Here is a 21,266-nt window from a genome sequence, read left to right on the forward strand (position 1 = left end):
GTCCCCCCCCCCCCCTCATTTACAAGTGCAGACATGCCAGCTCTCCCGAATTAATTCCGAGGGACACGGTTTCTAAGTAAAATTAAGCCCAACTCCTGTATTCATGAGAGAACTCTCAAATATCAGGATTTTTTTTTTCAGCTGCTGTCAGTTCGCCCTGAGTGGCCGAGGGCTCCCGCTGGCAGTCAGCCCTGGAGATGACAATGGGAGCCACAGCCACCCAGGGCTGACAGCGGGAGCCCCTCTTCGTGGGGCGGGCTGACAGTAGCAGCCCCGCCATGCTGCGAGGAGAGCCTCCGTCAGCCAGCCCCAGTCGGCTGGTGCTCCTGATGTCAGCCCCAGTCCCATGGGGGCCAGGGCTGCCACTCTTAGCCTGGGAAGTAGGAGAGGGGACCCCCACTGCAGCCCTCCTAGGCTTGGGGAGGGTGAAGAACCCTAAGAGAAGCAGAGGTGAGTCTGGGATGGCTGAACTATGGCCTGGAGGCTGCAGGGGGTGTGTGAAGTGACGAGGATGGTGGCTGATTGGGTGGGGCCAGGGATGAGGGGTTTGGGGTGCAGGAGGGGGCTCCGGGCTGGGGCAGGAGGTTGAGGTGTGGGGGGTGAGGGCTCTGGGGTGGGAGCAGGGATGAAGGGTATGGAGTGCAGGAGGGGGCTCAGGGCTGGAGCAGACGGTTGGGGTTTGGGGGGGTGTGGGGTGTGGGCTCCGGGAGGGAGTTTGGGTGCAGGAGGGGACTCTGGGCCGGGGCAGGAGTTTGGGGTGCAGGAGGGGGTCTGGGATGCAGGGTCCCTGCGGCGCCAGCCCCGCAGCTCCGATTGGTCGTGGTTCCCGGCCAATGGGAGCTGCGGAGCTGGCACTCGGGGTGGGGGCTGCATGCGGATCCTCCCTGGCCGCCCAGGTGCCTAGGGGCCGCCAGGATCTGGCAGCCGCTTCCGGTAGCCACGCGGAGCCAGGCAGGCAGGGAGCCTGCCCTAGGCCCGGGCCCCCGCCACCAACCGGACTTTTAACGGCACAGTTGGCGGTGCCGACCAGAGCCGCCAGGGTCCCTTTTCGACCAGGCATTCCAGTCGAAAACCGGATGCCTGGCAACCCTACTCCCTCCACACCTATCTCCCCCATCCTGAGAACCCCCCACCCAACCACGCCTCAGGTCTGAACCCCCACCCAAGCTCTGAATGCTGCCACACTCACACGCTATTGCCTGCATACACACATGCATCCACCAGGCTCGGGGCTCTTCCCCATTCCCTGGCACCCACCACTAGACTCCGAAGCCCCCTGCTCCTCCTGGATCTGGCAGAGCATGAGAACAGGCAGAAAGGGGCGTGTGCACATGATCTGGAGTTGCCCCACAGAAGCCTGAGCTCCCTACTCTGTGCTGTCTCTTCCTGGGATCTATGCTGCAGGGCCAGGAGCCGCATTGGCAGCCAGCTGTGCTGCAATGTGCAGTATGGCAGCCACGCCACAGGGCTTGCAGTGCTGGCGGGAGGAGGGGGGGGCTTCGCCACAGTGACCCCGCATCCCTAATGAATACCTTAATCCGGAAAGCAGATTTACTCTTTCAAAGAAACACTGGGACTCAGCCCATCTAACCTAACCCAGGGTTTTCCTGGTGCTCAGCCCCAAGATGTCTGAAAGAGCCAAATCCGGAGAGGTGCTGAGTGCCTCCAGCACAGGCTGAGCTCTGCTGGCTTGGCAGAAACCGCAGCTAGTGCAAGTAAAATCCATGATCTGGAGGTAGCTAGCTAATTGCCCCCAGAATGCTGCTCCATTGCCAAGGCCCTGGACACTGTCTGAGACAGAGCGCAAGGAAAATGGAGCTGGAATACATAGAATGCAGCTTATTCATTGCTGTGTATAATAATAACTCAGTGCTCGCCCCAGGCTCTGTGTCCTTTGATGTGTCACAGCAAGAAATGAGATGGAAACTCATATAATAAATTGTTTACGAGCTGCCCATCTTACCCTGATAATTACAGCTATGGCTGCCTGCCAACAAGCAAAATAACATCCCCTTCCATCAGTCTTCTCTCCAAATGCTAGGGGAAAATACAGCTCTTACAGTATATGCAGAAGGCCAAAAATCCAGGCTCTGGTGGAGCAGGGGGAAGGGAATTCCAGAGGCTAGTGTATTCCTAAAGAACATGCTGCCCCTGCCCCGGGAGCTCCACTGCTTACAACCAGCAGTTTGGCACAGGGAGAGGTGGTCTTCCAGGCTCCAAACCTGAGAGCATAGGTGCCAAATTTCCCTGGCGCTGGTGAGTGCTCGCCCCCCTGCCCCAGCTCCACCCTTTCTCCACCCCATCCCTTCCCCAAAGTCCCCGCCCCAACTCCGCCCCCTCCCTGCCCCTATTGGACCCCTTCCCCAAATCCCCGTCCTGGCCCCACCTCTTCCCCAAGCACGCCACGTTCCCCCATCCTTCCCCCTCCCTCCCAGCCTTGCGAAACAGCTGTTTCGCAGTGGGAAGCGCTGGGAGCTAGGGGCGAAAAGCGGGCACGTGGTGTGCTCAGGGGAGGAGGCAGAAGTGAACTGGGTGGGGGGGCGGGGAGCTGCTCTGCACCCACCTATTTTTCCCCATGGGTGCTCCAGCCCCGGAGCACCCACGGAGTCGGCGCCTATCCCTGAGAGTGCTTTGGAGATCCAAATGGACATTTTGATCTGCACTTGGAACCTGCTAGGCAGACAGTGCAGCTTACAAAGCACATTGGTAAAGGCACCCCCTAACGAGCAGGCTGCTGTATTTCTGCACAAGCTTCATCTTCCAAGCAGTCACACACGATAGTCCCCATACAGAGAATATTAGAGTAGTCTAGTCTTGCAATCTTAAAGAGGCTGGATGGTCTGGTGGTTAGGATGCTAGCCGTGGCCTGATACAGGTTCACTTCCCTGCTGTGTCACGCACTCCCTGTGTGCCTTTAGGCTAGTCACTTAGCCTCTCTGGGCTGCAGTTCCTGCTCTGTGAAATGGTGGGAATTGCACTGCCCTCCCTCACGGGAGTTGTGCAGCTACCTTCATCAAAGACTGTGAGGTGCGGAGGTGCCATGCTGATAAGTGACAAAGGGGTGAATAAGTGTTGCAAAGTCTCCATGTGAAAGGAAAGAGCTGACTCACTTTAACAGGCATAGATGGGGGGAAAAAGCACATTTACCGCTGTGCAAACCTTGAGCAGCAATGGCAAATCTGCCCCATAAGTACCCTGAATTGTCAACTTGTATCACTCGGAGCAGCTCTGCTCCCTCAGTCACTGGTCCTGATACAATTCTCACCAGTCCTTTCAGGGTTTTCCCCTTAACATTACCACAACTTGGTTCTCCTGCAAACACTGGGTTGCTGTACTACTGTTGGGATTGCATCTGCTACAGACCTGGGGCTGGATGCCAGCAAAACACTGTCATCTGCGTTTCTTCACTAAAACACTTAGGAAACTCCTTTCTGCATTTAAGTGGGAGTAGAGAGAGATCGCTGCAGTAGCCCGTCATGCTTCCTATAAGGAATAGTGCAAATACTGTGGCAGTGTTATCAACTAAAAAAGGCAGCTGGGTGGTTGTAGTCTAAAATGCCATCAAGGGCTTCTATGTTTACCTGGTCTCAGTAATTTCCATATCGAATGTGCTCAGATCACTAGGAAAATGATCTTGAACTTCCAGGCCTGCCAACTCAATATGTGGTGACCTTCTCACAAGTGAGCACACTCTGCAGGCCAGGTTAGACCCTAAGTTCTTCTTCAAGTAGATGCAGACGTATATTCCACTTAGGTGTGCTATTGGTTCAACCTCCCGTACCCTTCCTCCCTATCCCAACCTGCCCACTCAGAACCAGAGCCGCACCCTCCATCTTGTGCTCAGCTCCTTGCACCTTACGGCATGGTTGCTGCATGATTGGATGAAGAAGATTGGCCTGCGGGATGTAACTGATGTAGTCTTCTATCCAGGACAACTTTGAGTACCTGCTACATCTTCAGAAATTGGGCCTTGTGCTCAGTTCACTGAGAGTGCCTCTGGCAGCAGTATCAGAGTTTCATCCTCCCAACTCCCCTATTCAGGGAAAATCATTTTTTTCCAATGCCATGGTGACGAGATTTGTAAAAGGACTTCTCCAATTACGTTCTCCAGTCCTAGAGCCTGTTCCCTTGTGGAACCTAAACATGGGTCTGGCAGCTCTTTCTGAGCCTTCCATTCAAGCCCCTGGCATCCTGTCCACTGCCCTTTTTGTCTCAGAAAACCACATTCCTGATAGCCATTACATCTGCAAGGAGAGTGTGTGCGGAATTCTCACACATCTCCACTGACATGGTAACTTTATGACCACACTCAAAGTTTTTAACCAGAGTGATCTCAATTTCATTTGAACAACGTGGTATAGTTGCCTGTGTTTTTTTCTAAGCCACATTCATAACCAGAGGAGCAGCGCCTTCACACATTACATGTCAGAAGATGTCTGACCTTCCACCTGGACAGGACTAAACTCTTCCATGCTTCACCTCATCTGTTTGTGTCGGATACAGACCGTATGAAAGGACAGGCAATCTCTTCTCAGACAAACTCTAAGTGGATAACTCCCTGCATCAAGACTGCCTATGAAACAGCTTCAGCTATGCCCCCTCAACAGGTCCAAGCCCATTCTGCGAGAGCACAGGCTACATCACTAGCATTCTTAAGTGACATCTGAATATTGGATATTTACAGGACTGCTGCATAGTTGTTGATACAGATATATATTTACAAACCATTATGCCATTACTGTGGCATCCAGAGTAGATGCAAAATTTGGGAAGGTGGTCCTGCAGTCTGTTTAAATAGACTCTGAGCCCCACCCCTGGGGGTACTGTTTGTGAGTCACCTAAATAAAATACACAGCTGCACCTACTCAAAGAAGGAGAAACGGTTACTTACTATAATTGTATTTCTTCGAAATGTGATGCAGACGTATTCCACGACCCACCCTCCACCCCCTCTGCATCAGAGTCTCATCTCTGGGCATTCGGTGTGAAGGAACTGAAGGGGGTCAGATCGGTACCGCCTCATATGCCAAGGGGACGGGTTATGGCCATCAGGCACGAATGCCACCCTTCTACAGGTATTGTTAGGTAAAATTCTTTGGCTTCAGGTGCTCTGGGCGTGCAAACACCTGAGTGGAATACATGGCTGCATCACATCTCGAAGAACCACAATTACAGTAAGTAACCGTTTCTTCCTGATATATTTTTAAAACTCCATGGCCATCTAGTTTCAGCACAAAATAGGGATTATACCCCATGTTAAACCCATTTTCAAATGCTGTCTTAACTGTGGAGTTGCTACCAGGCGAGTCCAGAATTCATTGTTTTCAAATTCTCCTAGTTTCAGTTTGTCATAAGTTGTTGTTTTAAACTTTTTATTGCTGCTTTCACTTTTCATCTGAACCAGGATGTATTTTGAACTGAAGTTGCCTTCTTTCATGACTGCAGAATTGTGGCTTTTTGGGCACCTAGTAAAAAGTTTTTAAAGGAGTCCCAATTATCGTTCACATTTTTATGTGTAAATCCCTCCCCCCACACACCCACCCAATTAGTTTTGCTAATAAATGTTTTCAGCTTTGGAAAACTGGCGAACTGGCCCTTTTCTAGCACTGAGTATATGGTGAGATAGTTTTCTGTTTGCACATAACAAATCTAATACAGATGTGCTCTAGTTCAACCGGAAATTATGGCTGTTCTGTGCAGGGGGTCAAACTAGAAGATCTAATGGTCAATTCTGGCCTTCAAATGTATGACTATAAATGAAAAGTAACCTGTCACTTCCCACTCCATTCCTTTATGAGGACTAGGAGGATGACGTACTGATATCTTGATCTTTGCAGGAGATGACCTGATGCGTTGTGTGGATCTTTATAATCAAGCCCAATCCAAGTGGTTTGAAGAAATGGTGACCAGCACTCTGGTATGTATCAGTGTGTAGCATTTTGTGTTTCTAATACTGCTCTTTTTTTATTTCTCCTTGTGATGAAAGCCCTTCAAGATAATCTATCATGTTGATCACCCTAGTATCCTCCATTTACAGCCACAGAAGAGATAACAGACTTTAACCTGCCACTATATTGCTCATCCAATAAATCAAGCATAGTGTCATTTGGGGAGGAAAAAAGAAAACATTTTCCTCGCAGTCTGAGTGTAAAGGAGCAGTAGTTTGAAGCTGCTTGGGTGTTAGGAATGGTGGCAGTAGGCCAGGAAAAGTGGGGTAGTGGGAAGAGGGCAGAGCAGTAAAAGATGCATGTTAAATTGTGAATACATTTATAAATTAGTAAAGTTTGCAATCATTTTTTATCCCATGGTTTTGCAATTTAGCACATAAGTATCCCCAGCACATAGTGTGAGATAATTGCTGGTAATTCTGCTTCTCTAAAGGCATCACATCACAGATCTCTCACTCTTGGGGCTCATACTTCCAGGGTTACTCATGTGGGGAACGTCCTGGCATTTATGTATTTAGTACTCCTGGGGGGCGTTCTGCACCTAATATTTTAAAATTCTGCAAAATTCTGCAAATTTTATTTGTCAAAATAACACTACATAATCATACCAGTTTCAATTATTTTGGTCATTTATTTCAAAATTCCTGTCAGCAAGTAGGTCTGTAACAGTACAGAGACACACAAAAATTCCCCCAGGAGTAGAGAGTTAAAGAAACCCCTATGACAACCCAGTTCCTGTTTCTTTGCCTCCTTTCCCCCCCTCAGAGCCCAGCCAGGGGACCAAACACCCACAACCCCTCCCTGCCCCAGAGCCCAGCCCCGGGGGCCCCCGGCCCAGATACCCACACACACACCCCGAGCCCAGCCACCGGCTGGGGCCCCAACCTAGATATCTGCAAGCCCCCTCCAGAGCCCAGGGATCCAGAAGGAGAAAAAGCCTGATGCTTCGTCCCAGGCTTGCATGGAGTTTCCTGTGTGCCACCCTCTCCTTCCCTCAGGGCATGCTGGGAACCCTCTAGCTCCTCAGCAGTGTCTTCTATGTGCGAGCTGGGCTCTGCTGGGTCCAGCGGCCCCTAGTGGTGGCTAGCAGCTCTGCAGCCCATTTCTGTGGGGGAAAGGAAATTCTGTGCACACCATGTTAATTTCTGCAAAATTCTGCATTGCGCTGTGGTGCATAATTCTCCCAGGAGTAATTTAAGGCCTTCTGAAGCACCTGTACGTGGGCTCCAGGGCTCTTCTCCAATCCACCTCACATGCTCCCTATGGGCATGCTCCAAACAGCGGTACCTCAGGGGCTTTAAAGTTTGCAGCCGGTTCCTTTCAAGAATGAGAACTAGGAGCTCGCCTGACAGGCAATTAAAAAGCTAACCATTTTTTCCCTTCAAACAAATACAAAAGAATGATCTGGGCAATTCAGAACTGAGTGCCCAGTGGGCAGACCCAGCATTCAACACTCAAAGCTCACTAACTCCCAGGGGGGACAGGTGGGTGAGTGAAAATCCTGAGAGATGATCTCTTCAGAGAAGCAGATTGACGGACAGTAAGTAATTCTCTGTCTCTCCTACTGTGGGGCTGGATTGATTCGTCTCTCATTTACACTGGGGCAAATCCATTGACATCCACGGCGCAATGACTCTTGCTATGCACTGGTGTAAATGAGCAGGATTCTCACTCCTGGGGAGTTGTTAGAGCTCACAGTCCTGCAGCAGCAGACTGAGGCCACTGCCCAACAAGCAACATGAAAGATTTGTTTTAAATCAAAGTAGGTTGAGAAATGTCCCCATAAGGCTGTATCTTCATACACATAAAGACTCTTGACTGAAATGCAGTTCAGTTCCACATGAAACCCATACTCAGATTTTGATTTTTTTTTTAATTTTCTTTATTTAATGTCCTCAGGGAAGTTTCTGTCTAAGGGCGTGCCTACATGGCAGCTGGAGATGTAATTTCCAGCTTGGATAGATGTACCTACACTACTTTTGATTGACCTAGCATACTAAAAATAGACGTGTAGTCACCACTGCTCAAGCAGCAAGATGGGCTAGCTGCACCTAGGCCCTGGGCGGAATTGTATGTGGGGTGGCTAGCCGGTCCCACTGCCCGTGCCACTGCATCTACACCACTCTTTATAGTGCACTAGCTCAATCAAAGCCACTATGGGTATTTCTGTCCAAGCTGGAAATTATACCTTCAGCTCCTGCGCAGAGGTGTCCTTATCCACATGCAAATCAGTCACATGATCCTCCTCACAAAGAATTGTTTGGTTCCTTTTCGAGTGATGGTCCCTATTGTATTCCACTGAGGGTTTACACATGCACATGTGTCCAGAGCCAAAGAATTTGAAAGTAGTGTCTGTTGGTCCACACATGCGCCCTTGCTCCACCTCATGGTTTCATCCAAGGCGATAAAGGGCGAGGTGGACTGACCACGCCCTCAGTTCCTTTTCACCACCCCCCACGGTCCAAGTTGGAGCTGCTAGTGTCTCCTCATCTCTCACTGACACATTTAAAAAAAAATTTAGAATTGTGCATAGTTTTTCTTGTTGTTTTTACTTGTAGTTCTAGTGGTTTTAGTGTTAATTTGGGGAATTAAGAGACTTTGGGGATCCATTTTTTCACTAGTCCCCCCCTCCCCACCCAGCACCCACGAATGGGTGCTGAATTATTCCGAAGATGCCAGGGTTCAAGATCTGCGCATCCTGCCTTCATTCATTCTTGGTCAACAACAAGTGCCAACTCTGTCTCTAGTGCTTGGGAGAAGCCTACAGTTCATCCAGGTGCAGTATCTGCCTGTCCTTCCCAAGCCGTACCCAAGAGGGCTGTGCTCTCCGCCTCAAGAAGCACTTTGTGGAGGTGTCCGTGAGGCCTCAGTTGGATCCAGGCTGGGGAACCCCGCTGTACATCGGTCTGAGAAACCCAGGAGCGCGCCTCCACCACGGAGATCGAGTCTAGTTCAGCCAGTACCAGTACTATGGACCCCATACCGGTGCCTAGTTGGGAGGGAAGGAAGCATGCTCATAAGCATGGCAGTAAGTTTTCTTCCAGGCCCAAGAAGGGCGATGCCCATGAGTTCCACCCATGGAGAAGTGGCATGTTCCAATGCACAAAAGCATGATAAAAATTTGCACAGGTTGGCAGATCCATTGGTACCAACCACAAACCACGCACACCTTCCAAGTTGGCACCCCCTAAATCAAGGCAACCATCGATTCCAAAACAGCCCTCCATTCTGGCTCCAGTTCCAGCTTTGGAGCATATCAACTACCTGAAGGGAGGTTCCAAAGAGGATGGAGCTAGGCTGTTCTCAGTGATGACAGAACAAGGAGCAATGGTCTCAAGTTGCAGTGGGGCAGGTCTAGGTTGGATATTAGGAAACACTATTTCACTAGGAGGGTGGTGAAGCTCTGGAATGGGTTACCTAGGGAGGTGGTGGCATTTCCATTCTTAGAGGTTTTTAAGGCCTGTCTTGACAAAGCCCTGGCTGGGATGATTTAATTGGGGTTGGTCCTGCTTTGAGCAGGGGATTGGACTAGATGACCTCCTGAGGTCTCTTCCAACCCTAATCTTCTATGAGTCTATGACAGGATGATGTATCTCTTGCTCATCTGGGAGTTTTGGGTGGCATTGGAAGTTCTTTCTCTGGAAAGGTATTTAACAAAGAGACAGCATATAAAAGGTACATGAAGAAACTTGCTAGCATTAGTGCACCTGCTCCCCTATCCCCAAACTGCATTCCACTGTGCTTCTCAGTAAGTGGCCACCAGAAATGCCCCGTGAATATGGTTTCTCATGATGGAAGGCAGAAGTTTGCTCCTTTGCATGTCATTGTAGGAGACAGAGCTTTCTTCCTGACAGAACAGGATTGGGGAGTCAGCCAACCAGTATGTTCTTATGTTCTTGTTATTTTTACTTGTAGTTCTAGTGAGTTTTAGTGTTAATTTGGGGAATTAAGAGACTTTGGGGATCCGTTTTTTCACCAGTCCCCCCCCTCCCCACCCAGCACCCGCGAATGGGTACTGAATTATTCCGAAGATGCCAGGGTTTTAGATCTGCGCATCCTGCCTTCATTCATTCTTGGTCAACAACAAGTGCCAACTCTGTCTCTAGTGCTTGTCTGCCTGTCCTTCCCAAGCCGTACCCAAAAGTGTGTCAGTGAGAAATGAGGGGACACTAGCAGCACCAACTTGGACCGTGGGGGGTGGTGAGAAGGAACTGAGGGCGTGGTCAGTCCACCTCGCCCTTTATCGCCTTGGATGAAACCATGAGGTGGAGCAAGGGCGCATGTGTGGACAAACAGACACTACTTTCAAATTAACATAAGAACATACTGCGTACAGATGTGGTCTCCTCATCTAAAAAAAGATATACTGGCACTAGAAAAGGTTCAGAAAGGGCAACTAAAATGATTAGGGGTTTGGAATGGGTCCCATATGAGGAGACATTAAAGAGGCTAGGACTCTTCAGCTTGGAAAAGAGGAGACTAAGGGGGGATATGATAGAGGTATATAAAATCATGAGTGATGTGGAGAAAGTGGATAAGGAAAAGTTGTTTACTTATTCCCATAATACAAGAACTAGGGGTCACCAAATGAAATTAATAGGCAGCAGGTTTAAAACAAATACAAGGAAGTTCTTCTTCACGCAGCGCACAGTCAACTTGTGGAACTCCTTACCTGAGGAGGTTGTGAAGGCTAGGACTATAACAGCGTTTAAAAGAGAACTGGATAAATTCATGGTGGTTAAGTCCATTAATGGCTATTAGCCAGGATGGGTAAGGAATGGTGTCCCTAGCCTCTGTTTGTCAGAGGATGGAGATGGATGGCAGGAGAGAGATCACTTGATCATTGCCTGTTGGTCCACTCCCTCTGGGGCACCTGGCATTGGCCACTGTCAGTAGACAGGATACTGGGCTAGATGGACCTTTGGTCTGACCCGGTACGGCCGTTCTTATGTTATGTTAACCAACCTGGCAGGCATGTGATGGTGCTGCTAGGAATGTTTTTTCCTTGGTCTAAAGGCCTGACAGGTCTGACAGGCCAAACTCTCCCAGCAGCATCTAAAAGCAAGCAGGGACCACGTTCAGGGGGCTTGGATACATCATCAGAATCCAAGAAACACAGTGGCCTGAGGCTCGGCTGACCCTCAGTGGGGGCAGAAAAGGATAGGCCCCGAACTAACAGTCAACTAAAATCTCGATTGTGTCCATTCCTGGCCACTCCTGGCTGGCTGAGTTATGGGAAGCTATTGTACACATAGCCATTTCCCCGGTGAATGAGCTCTCTGGGCATAACCCATGTTGCCAGGCCTCCAGAGCAGTGCTTCCAGGGTAACTTCTGAATCTAGCAGCACAGTAAGCAGAGCTGCAGCCAGGAAACAGGGCCTCCTTGTCCCTGTCCTGCCCCTGCCTCCAGAGGCAGCAGCCCTCCACAGATCCTGTAGTTCCTGCCTTTCCTCATCTCCAAGGACTCTCACCTTCGGCAAGGTTCAGCATTGTCGAGGAACTGCACAAGTCTCCTTCCCTGCTGCACTGGTTCCTTGCTGGTTCCCCCACCAGCTGCACTGGACACAGGCCAGACCTGCTGTTGCTGCTCCTGCTCCTGCTCCTGCACTAAGTGTACTTACTGAGACACTGTGCACACAGCCCGGCTCTGAAGCCCAGACCTGGGGCAGCTGCCCCAGCTGTCGCCAGTGGTGGGAACTTTGACCATTAGCAAACCCTACGCTGGGACTGCCACTGATCAAGATATGGGCCTATTTTTCTCTCACAGGAGCTGGAAAGGCTGGAGGTGGAGCGGGTGGAAATGATTCGGCAGCACCTTTGTCAGTACACACAGCTGCGGCACGAGACAGACATGTTCAACCAAAGCGTGAGTCTACTCTTTGTTTAGGTCCCTTTGGTCCAAGAGCTGTAGTGAGGCTCTGCCTAACTCCAGCCTGGTTGTGTATACAGTGTGCTAAATTCCACTGTCTAATGGAGACTGAGATGTAAGTTGTGCCAGTTTGGGAGTCTGTGGTTGTGCACCTACCATGTATCTCCAGAGACATCCAGAGCCTGGGGGCGAGACAAATGGAAGAACAGAGAAGTGGGTCAGAAGGGGCACGTCCACTGGAATGTTTCATCGTGAAAGCCCTGTGGTGCAGGGTGTGGCTCAGAAGTGCTTGACAGGAAGGCATAAGGCAAAGCAGCCCCTTACTTTAATTTACACCTCTCCTAGATAGATGCTTCTCACTCTCCCAACAGCACACAGCTCCACACAGTCCTTCATTGTTGCAAGAAAGATGGCAATCACAGCAACCATTATTTCAAAATGAAAATGTAAAATCTAGTAAAACTGGCACCTTTTCAAATACTTGCATATGTGGTATGGATTCTGATGTGCGTGGTATTCAGTATATTGTGATATATTTTGGGCTATATATTCACATTACAGAAATCATACAATCATAGCCATATACATCATAACATATATTGATAATTGTCATAGTGCAGGTTGTCCCAGCGCTCTCCGCTGCGCGCAGGACTGGTGCCATGGGTGAGCCCTGCCTTGGTTTCCCCTTACCCAGGCAATAAACAAGTGCAAGCAGGCATTTGGGAACCAAAGAGCACCTTCTTCGGCGGGTCTCTTTTATGAAATAGAAAAGAACCACACAAAGCATAAGCAAAATCTTCAGTCAGCTCTTCCACTGGAAACCCTCTGCCTCTGGGTGTAACTAGTCTTACATCCTGGCCTTTAGCCATGGAGCACTCGCATGCTGAATTCCTTGCCTGGGGCGTGGGCCTCTGCGGGGCATTCTGCTGGCTGCCACTCTTCCCCGACCATGCTGCTCTTTGCTGAGTAAGTCCCTAGTGGCTCCCCAAGAGATCCCATGCCCAGTTCATTCTCCTGGGCTGCTCCTGTCCCTTCCCTGGGAGAACCTTTTCTCTGGGACTGCTCCTCTCTCCAGGAGCCCCTCTCTCTGAGAGCAGCTTCCCCAACCAAACTCAGGTAGCCTTTTTTATTAGCTCCAGGTGCTTGTTTACTAATTAACCACTAAGCAGCCACCTAAGACAGTGAATTACTCCCAGATAGACCTTCAGAAGGCAGTCACTGGGCAAACTGGGCAGTGACTCTCCTTAAAGGGCCAGTCACCCCATGATGATAATATTCAAAAGAAAATATGTTAAAAGAATGTTGTTATGGTTGAAAAGTCAAGCATCTAAAAGTTAGGAAATACCAGAGTAACAGCTGCCTGTGCAACCTTAATTTGGATCCTTGTGCATATGCATTATGGTACTCTCTAATTACATGACCACATATTTTATTCACAGCATGATCATGTAGTTTATCCTCAGTATTCAACATGTGCCTCAGTTACTACAAACCATCTAAACATTACACTCAGTTTTTATTTCTTCATGGGTCTTTCTGTGGTGCTCATCACCATAGCATCTCAATCTCACAAACATTAATGAATTTACCTTTACAACACCTCACAGGCAGGGAAGTATTAGTAGCCCCATTTTATGAATGGGGACAGGAGGCACAGAGAAATTAAACTCAAACTGCAAAAGTCCCCAATAATTTTGGGTGCCACAGTGATTGGGTGATCGATTTTTCTGAGTTGTTGAGCTATTGAATTCAGTTGCAGTTGCAAGTGCTCAGCACTAGTGCACATCAGGCCTCAGATGTCTCAGGCTGGTCACCCACAAAATAGGAACACATAATTAGTGGCCACTTCTGAAAATTTTCATTTTAAGTAGTTTGCCTAATATCACATAGGAACTCTGTTGCAGAGCCGAGGAAAGAACCCAGATTTCACAAATCCCAGGAAGACCGCTTTAAACACAAGTTCCTGTTTTCCCCTTCTGCAATTCACTACCACAGTCACTGCATCCTTTCTATCTTCTGCTATGGACAGCCTCATTCACTACACAGCCCTGCCTCTTAACATCCATCCCGTGCACCATATGAGGCAGGTATCCTGTGAAAATAATAGTACATGATCATGCAATTAAATACTTTTCCATAATGCAAACACACAAGGGGCCAAATTAAGGTTGCACAGCCAGTCTTAATTCTGGGATTGGAGTCCTTCATTTTACAACTGTTTGACAATTCTTTTAATGTAATTTTTATATGGAATTCCCTGGAAGGGGAAGGAGGAGTGGGCTGGTCACGTGTTTTAAGAAAAATGGATCAACACATGTGCAACTATTTGCTAAGGAGCAGAATGCTATCAATCAATTATTTCTAGCTCTTGGAGGGAAGTGTGATCTAGTAGTTAGATCAGCCGATTGGGAATTAGGATTCCTGTGTTCTGTTGTATAAAATGATGCATACATTTATCAGTGAGTTTGTAATGGTAAACAAAGAAGAGAATTTTACAGAAAGGAAGATGAAACACATAGATGTGGAACTTCCTTTGTGAGAAGTATAGGTCAAGAATTGGGGTTCTATTCCAAGCTGTCCCAGAAGCAACTGTTCTAGTCTTTAGTTATCCTGTCTGTAAAATATGGGAAATAATTCTTAACTCCCCATTCAGTACAGAGAGGAGGTGCTCCTGCCATAGACCAAGGCGTGTTTTGATTTGCAGGAGCAGGGATTTTGCCTGAAACCCATATGGAAACACAGTTCCATGCAATCATTCCAAAACAATACAATGTGACAAGATTGAGCAGTCATTGAACAAGTTCAGCTGCAAATGGTGATTTTCCACATTTTAGAACTTGGCTAAATTGAGACAGATTTTGAGGGGGGGACAGTGTAAGACATTTTTTTTGACCCTACGACTATCCCCCTGAAAATGCCAAGTTCCTGCCCCAAACACATGAAGATCTAGAGGTCTTCAAGCAATGGTTTGATTTTTTTTAATTGGCAGGTTTTTTCTCCACTAACTTTGTTCTCCCCAACCCCGAGGCCCAACCCCCTACCCCAGCCCTGAGTCTCCCCCAAACCCGGAAACCCCTCTGGACCCCCCTCCTGCACCCCAAACCCCTCATACACAGCCCCATCCCAGAGCCTGCACCCCCAGACAGAGCCCTCACCCCCTCCTGCACCCCAACCCCCAGCCCAGAGCCTTCCCCGCACCCTGAACCCCTCATTTCTGGCCCCACTCTGGAGCCCACAGCCCCAGTTAGAGCCCTCACCCCCCCACACACACCCCAGCCCAGTGAAAATGAGTGAGGATGGGGGAGAGCAAGCCACCGAGGGAGGGGAAATGTAGTCAGCAGAGGGCAGAGCCTCGAGGAAAGGGGGCATGGCCTCGTGGAAGGGGCGGGGCTAGGATGTTCGGTTTTGTGTGATTACAAAGTTGGCAACCCTACTGTCACACCAGGAATTGGATGCAGCATACACTGGACTTGCCTCACCAATGGTATGATTCCTCTTGCAAAGCCTGTATTTTGTCTGACCTCCCATTTATGGATCCAGCTAATTGAGAGGAGGCTGTTACTCCTGCGACAGTGACACAGCTAATACAGTTGCAAGGAGATGTTGCAGCAGGAATTGCTCTGTGTTCTGATATGTGCTTTTGATAATTTGCTTCTCATTCTGATCTTTTTAGACAATAGAGCCTGTCGATCAGTTACTTCAAAAAGTGGAGCCTGCCAAAGACAGGGAACTGTGGGTACAAGAACACAAAACTGGAGATATCAGACCTGTGGACATGGAAATATAGACTGATCTGATTAGTGATATGTGATGGGTTCGCTGGTTTAACCAGGCTAATGGGTCCTGTAAAGGGTCAGAAGAGGTACAGGACGACAAAAAGGTTGCTCTGCTACCAGATACCTTGTATTTATTGTCTGTAGGGAGTATCTCTGTCACATTTGATCATCACATCAGTTCCCATTGTGCTATGCCTTAAGCTCCCAACATTCCAGGGTTAAGAAGCCAGATGTCTGTTCTTCCTGTCAGAAGTTTCCAGCTGCCAGGGATGTGCTGCTGCCAGGAGAAACCGAGGCTCTTGCTTCCTGGTACAGAGAGAACTCTGTTCTTCAGTGACTGTGCACTACATCCATTGCATGACTCTCTTTGTGTAGAATGTAAGAACAGCCATGCAGCAAGCCTCTGCCATGGAAGCAGACTAGTGATTTGACTATGATGCTGGAAGCAAGGAGCTCCTGAACATGGATCCCAGCACTGCCACTGCTCAGCTGGATGGCCTTGGGCATATCACATAACTTTTCTGGTTCCTCCATTTATAATAAGGGGCTCATAATACTTACCTACCTCACAGGGGTGTTGTCAGGGTACATTGATTTTGTATAATACTTTTTAGCACAACTACCTTGCTATGGTAGTATGTCTGAGTGCAGGGAGGTACGGGCTTTTCCCCAAAGCAGTAAACAAGGCGAAAGACTAGGAGAAAACCCCACAGAGGAAAGACACCTGTTCAAGCCCTTCCTGTTTTATAATCCCACTCAGAGACATATAGACCCTCTATCATCTCCATTTCTCTTTGAGGCTAATAGAAAGTAAGATTGAAAGGGACCTCTTGCACCATCTATTTACCAGGAAGGACTCGGTTGTGCTGTAGCTACCTCATTAATTGTCTGGTTGACTTAAGTGACAAAAAGAGGACACCTACCATGGAATAAATTTGATCTTCAAGTCCATTCCTGCCTATACAGTGTGATGTCCTACAGTCTCTGCTTTCTGCAGGATCTTCTAACACTCCCTTTGGGAGGTCATTTCCCAACCAAATGGATCCAAGTTTAAATTAGCCTTTGTTTAATTTCCTCGAAATAACTCCTAGTTTGTAGCCTTTTGGATGCCCATGCACTCCCTTTCTCTCCATCCCTTTCTCGCTTTCCTTGGTGTTTACACCCATCAGATGTCTGCAGATAGTTAGCAGGTCTATTCTATTCTATTCTATTCTATTCTCTTCTATTCTATTCTGTATAGGTTTTTATACTGCACTCATCACTAGTATCTGAGCTCTTTCCAGCAGTGCATTAACAAGTGCAGCTACACATCTGTCACATGTTGTTTGTTCTCGCATCCTCCCCCAGAAGGAGAAACATGCAGTGAAGTGTCTTGTTTTGGTAGTTTTTAAAAAAATCTTATTTATTAAATATCCCTGTCTCTACATGTTTATATTGGAGAAGGCAAGGTCAAAGTAATGTGCCTTGCACTTGGAGCTTGAAAGTGGTAAGGTTATAATAGTCATTACTTCCTGGGGGAGTTCATTCCACAGTCTTGGACTGGCCCCAGAGAAAATTCTGTCTCCTGTACAAATAAGCTTGACTCTTTTGTTGAGTGTTCCACTGTGCCAAAAGAGCGTAGCTAACCATGGGCTTCATCTTGGAGCTGTAGATGGTCTTTTAGGGCCCTGACCATGCAGTGCTTTGAAGATAAGGACCAAGACCATGAACTTGATTTGAAATTCTATGGGAAGGTCACAGTGTAGAGCAGGAGGACAGGCTCGCGATAGCCTGTGTTGCAAAGGGAAGACACTGCAGTGTTTTGCACTAGTTGGAGTTTCCAAACAGCTGAAGGTTTCATGCCCAGGTATATCACATTGTTGTAGTCCAGCAGTGATGAAGGCACAAATAACTGAGGCTAGGTTTTCATCTGCCAGGATGGGACAGAGATTACTCACAGCTGTTGTGATGAGAGAGGTCAACATTAGCAAGGAATCCAAGAGTACTTCTAGACTACAGACTGAATTGACCAGTTGTGGATATGAACCTTCAGCCGAAGAAGACTTCATCGGGGCTGCAAACTCTTCGAAATATTTTCCTCTGCCAAATAGATTTTCTAAGGCACCAAGCACGTGCATATCTATCTGACTTTCAGTGTAGTTGAGGGTGCCCAATACTTTTGAAAATCAGGCCCTTAACCTGTCCTTATAATGTAGCCCCTTGTCCAATTTTGTTGCTTTTCTCTGAATTTGTTCCTGTTTCTCACTGTCAGAACTAGGGACAGAATGCTCACCAGTGCCATTTGATATTTATAGCTCTTCGATGTTATATAGCTATGTAAGTTTGACATTATCTTTGAATTACAGTTTTTTCTTGTCTCCAGTATTATTCCTGTTGTTAAACTTTGCAGTTAACCCCTTCTTGACATTGCACAGGACTGCAAGATCCTTTTTTTAGATTCAGCAGAAATCTTGGTTATGGCTCTTTTGGTCCTGCCACTTGATTATCACATTGTTAACTGGAACAGGTTTGGAGAAGGGCTATTAGGATGATCAAGGGAATGGAAAGATGATTTTAGAGGAAATTAAAAGAGCTTGGCTTGTTTAGCCCAGCAAATACCTTCACACTTTCTCCCACACCACCCAATATGCATAGGAGCACCCTGTAAAAACCTGCAATGCCTTTACATTGTCCTCCTTCAAATGCCACCTTACAGCTCTCCTCTGCCATCATGCCTACAAAGCTGGTGCACCGGCATGCTGGGACTGCAGCTTAGCACTCTGATCAGAATCATCTCCCTGTTACCCTGAGTTGTTGGGCTTTCTGCTCCTTCCTTGCCTGTGAGAAAGGTGTCAACTCCTGAGGGGTGGGGGAGAGAATTGCCTGCTTCCTGCAGCAGCTGTGATTGGCTGCTCTTCCCCAGGAGGCAGACAAATGGGGCCAGACAGTCAATCAGAGAGGAGTTTTCCCTAGATGGTGTTAAAAATGTGTGCCCCTCAGCCACCTGTCTCATTATTTAGAAATGTTATTTCCTGGGGATATACCACTGCACATTCTGAGCACTGACTAGACTAGAACCCAGTTCGTCTGACTTGCCTCGCTGCTCTAATGGGTACATCACATTGTGACGACCTGCCTTTCCTGCTGTTTCTCTGATCACTCCCCATCCTCATCACTTGTTTGGTTTGATTATTATTACATTGGTTTTCTGCTTTAGTGATGTGTCCTTCTGTTACCTTTACTGAGCACTTTAGATGACAGGCACTGGAAAAATCAATAAAATGTAGGGAATGTTTTCAACAGTACAATTTCCAAAAGTGACTCTGGCGTTTAGGAACCTAAGTCTTACTGCAGGTAAATTTGAAAATTTTGTCTATTAGCTCAACAGTGGCTTTCTTCCAGTTTCCAAGATTTAGTACAAATTAAAATGAATAATTTGGAGAACTCTTCAGCCAACTCTTTTAAAACTTTTGCAAGCAAATGATCAGTTTTGCAGATTTTGCAGATTTTGTGCAACATTTGTTTTAGTTACTGTTGAAACAGAAAGTGTTTCACCATAATTATATAAATAAATAACTACATAATCCAACTTTATTCCAAATGCAGGACATAAATATTTATTGAACGCTTCTGCCTTTTCTGCATCATTACTGACTATTTTAGCACTCCATTTAGTAATGAAACCTACATCACTGGACATAAATAAAGTAAAATTATTCTAACCCTATTGACCATAGATTTTTTGGTAATACCTTTAGCTTCTCTTATCAATTACCTGCATTTCTTAACTTTAATTTATATTTATTATTATCAATTTCCCCTTTTTTATTCATCATTTTTTTTCCTGTTTCACATCCCTTCTTAAGCTAGTGAAGGGTTTTATGGGTATTTGTTTTTGTTTGCTTTTTAACTGAACAGTCTTTTCTCATGACTGAAGAATTGTGGACTTTGGGACATGTAGTAAAGCATTCTTAAATGAGTAACTATTTTAATGCATACATTTCTATTTAAGTTTTTTATTCCCAATCAGTTTTGCTCATAATTAATTTACCTTTTGGAAACTGGCCCGTTTAAAATGCTAAGTATATATACATATTACTAGTTGGGATTGTATTATTTTTGCTCATAAATATTTCAGGCAGATCATGATAACTATGTCAGTAATAAATTAATCTTTGAGTCAGAATGAGGACAGCAATACTTTTTTGTGTTAGAAAATTGTCATGTTTAATTTAAAGAGACTCCAAAGAAGTTTTACTGTTGGAACTAGAAGATCTCCAGTTTATGATTTGTATATGTGTTTCCACATAAAGGACAATTAGTGAGAATTTCCCAGCATTTCTCAGGATGCTCTTTGTCACGTGCCTTGTTTTTCACCCCAGAGGTGATATACTGTTCTTTTAGCTAAATCTGAAACAAATGCAGGTATTCTGAGCCACATCCCTCAGCAGTGGGTCCCCAGCCTCTTGTATCCAGCTGACTGTCAGTCTTGGGTTTTCAGTAGCCACTTTTCTCAGCTTGTTTGTCCTCTAGCTCACCAAGGGTGGAATATTTATTACCATTGTCTAGGCTGAATGGCTTTGTATGCTCCCCTTCATTTCTCCCACATTGTTCAATCTCATTCACATCTACTCCCTCCATAGCCTCAGACACTTCCTTTCCCCTCACAACTGCAGCGTAATCTATCCATTTTAACTTCTTGATGTTGTCAGCAAACTGAGCTTGTCTGAGTCCTTCACATTCTACCACAGGATGCAAAACAGTTTGCATGTCACACACACGTAGCCTTTTCTGTCTTCATACACCAGCCTGCCATGTATTTTTGGGCAGCCATTTATTGATGTATCTTACTTAAAACAAACCATCTTTTTAAGGCCTATCTTTCTCACTCTTTGAATTCCTTCTGGAACCAACCCATTTGCGGTTTCCAGTTCATTGCTAGGTGGATATGCTAAGCCCTGGCTTTAACAAAGAAGTCAGATCTGCCTCTTCAGTGACTGACAAGCCCCCTGCTGTTCTCACAGATGAAGAGCTACCAAACAAGGCTGCTGAAAGATTCCCAACCTGCTCTAAAAGCTCTCAGCTCCATAGCCTGCATTTCTGTGCAGCCACTCGGCACTCAGGTTGCTGTAAACCTGCGAGAAGCTCACCCTGAGGAACACTGGGTCGGTGATTGTGACAGCCTGAGAGCTCTGGAGGCTGCATTTTTCAAAACAAGTGAGTTATTCTAAAAAAGTCATGAAGTCATGGAACAAAATCCTATTAAAATAGCTGTTTTCTCCTACCAGAGTAATTTTCTCATATACAACTTTGCGTGAGTGCACATCTGGAGCAGCTTCCCTGGAACAGCTGTGACTTTGTTTGCAATGAGCACTAGAAGCAAACCTTCTCCCTTGCAGCGTATAAAAGAGGAAAATGTTTGCTTGCTCACGGGGTTATTGTCTCATTGTGTTTCACTTTGCTGTGTAGTTTCACACTGCTTTGTTGCTGCTTTCCATTTGCATGTTTCCTACACAACAGTGTTACCGGTGTGCTTAACTATTCTCTGGCAGAAAGTTACATTCCCAACACACTATTTTAACAACGTATCCGATATTTTCAATTGGAATTCTGACTAAAGCTTTTAGAGAAGGTTAGGTCAATGGATTCAAACCAGCACTAGTAATAACTGCTCAGACTGAGAAGGGTACTACC

General features: G+C 46.9%; 1 protein-coding gene across 1 annotated transcript in view; it reads left to right on the plus strand.

Moving 5' to 3' along the window:
- GAS7 (growth arrest specific 7) overlaps nucleotides 1-16,775 on the plus strand; it is an 89,791-nt gene extending 73,016 nt beyond the window's left edge. Inside the window, exons 10-12 of the mRNA XM_026654445.2 lie at nucleotides 5,838-5,917; nucleotides 11,716-11,814; nucleotides 15,491-16,775. Coding sequence (XP_026510230.1) covers nucleotides 5,838-5,917; nucleotides 11,716-11,814; nucleotides 15,491-15,604 — 293 coding nt within the window. The 3' untranslated portion in view covers nucleotides 15,605-16,775. The remainder of the gene's footprint in view (nucleotides 1-5,837; nucleotides 5,918-11,715; nucleotides 11,815-15,490) is intronic.
- Nucleotides 16,776-21,266: the final 4,491 nt, after the last annotated feature.

The sequence above is a fragment of the Terrapene carolina genome, unplaced genomic scaffold (assembly GCF_002925995.2).
Source record: "Terrapene carolina triunguis isolate 2854851 unplaced genomic scaffold, T_m_triunguis-2.0 Scaffold192, whole genome shotgun sequence".
NCBI lineage: Eukaryota > Metazoa > Chordata > Testudines > Emydidae > Terrapene > Terrapene triunguis.